Source organism: Egretta garzetta, unplaced genomic scaffold (genome assembly GCF_000687185.1).
Source record: "Egretta garzetta isolate BGI_Z169 unplaced genomic scaffold, ASM68718v1 scaffold1, whole genome shotgun sequence".
Classification (NCBI taxonomy): domain Eukaryota; kingdom Metazoa; phylum Chordata; class Aves; order Pelecaniformes; family Ardeidae; genus Egretta; species Egretta garzetta.
The window spans coordinates 2,189,405-2,190,189 of record NW_009258542.1 but is presented as its reverse complement, the minus strand read 5'-3'; the positions used below and the strand labels follow the sequence as shown (position 1 = coordinate 2,190,189).

Sequence of the window (785 nt, the reverse complement as noted above, 5' to 3'; positions counted from 1 at the left end):
TGGGAAGGATCCAGGATTCGACTATGACATGAAAAAGTAGAAGTTGTTTACAAATCATTGCAGCTCGGGAATTGCAGATCGCAACGAGATCCTACTCAGTAGAAGCCAGTCTGAAGAGAGCCGCTGCGTTCTCTCGTGACGTTTCTAATTGGCGAGAGCATCACCTATTTCTCAAAGCAGTTCTTCCTCGCGTTCCCCAGTATAAATTACAGTTCGCCACTGTGGCAGAAACTGATAAAAAAATGCAGATCTTCAGCTTTTGCTAAAATCTTTGCTTTTCTGTAGTTGAAATCTCGGGCTGACTCATTTTTCTTTTTTCCTTTCTTCATCCTTTTTTATAAATGACCAAGTGGGAGCGGAAAAGCCTCCAACTGTTTGCAGAAGGCGCAGTCATATATGGAGGTGCTGCAGCTCGGCGAGCAGTTTGTTTTAGTTGCTTCAAAGAGAAAGGAGCCAGAACAAGTTGTCTTCCACTTTGTTTCCAGAGGGGAAAAAAAGTCAACGTCTGTGGCCTCTGGCATTTTAAAGTAGTATCTGGGCAACATATGGAGAGTGAGTGCTTGCTACAGCTGCCAGTAAAGGGAGGTCGCTGGATTCAATCCTAAAAGGAAGCAGAAGAGTCACATTTAATCTAACCCGAAATGCAGCTGGGCTGAACACGTGCGTTGGTAACCACGCTGCCTGCTGGAGCCCGAGTGCTTGCGCCTGGGCCGCGAGCGCACGCGGCGCCGAGGGGCAGGACGTGCCTCGAGGAAGATGGAGGCCACCCGCGCCTCCCTCCCTCC

At 48.9% G+C, this 785-nt stretch overlaps 1 protein-coding gene across 7 annotated transcripts in view; it reads right to left on the bottom strand.

The window, feature by feature from the left end:
• Positions 1–6: 6 nt before the first annotated feature.
• The window catches only part of FNIP1 (folliculin interacting protein 1), a 47,091-nt gene continuing 46,312 nt past the window's right edge, over positions 7–785 (bottom strand). For all 7 annotated transcript variants that reach the window (XM_035902424.1, XM_009647001.2, XM_035902442.1 and 4 more), the window contains one exon: positions 7–601. In XM_035902424.1, the coding sequence (XP_035758317.1) occupies positions 523–601 (79 nt within the window). In that variant the 3' untranslated portion in view covers positions 7–522. The remainder of the gene's footprint in view (positions 602–785) is intronic.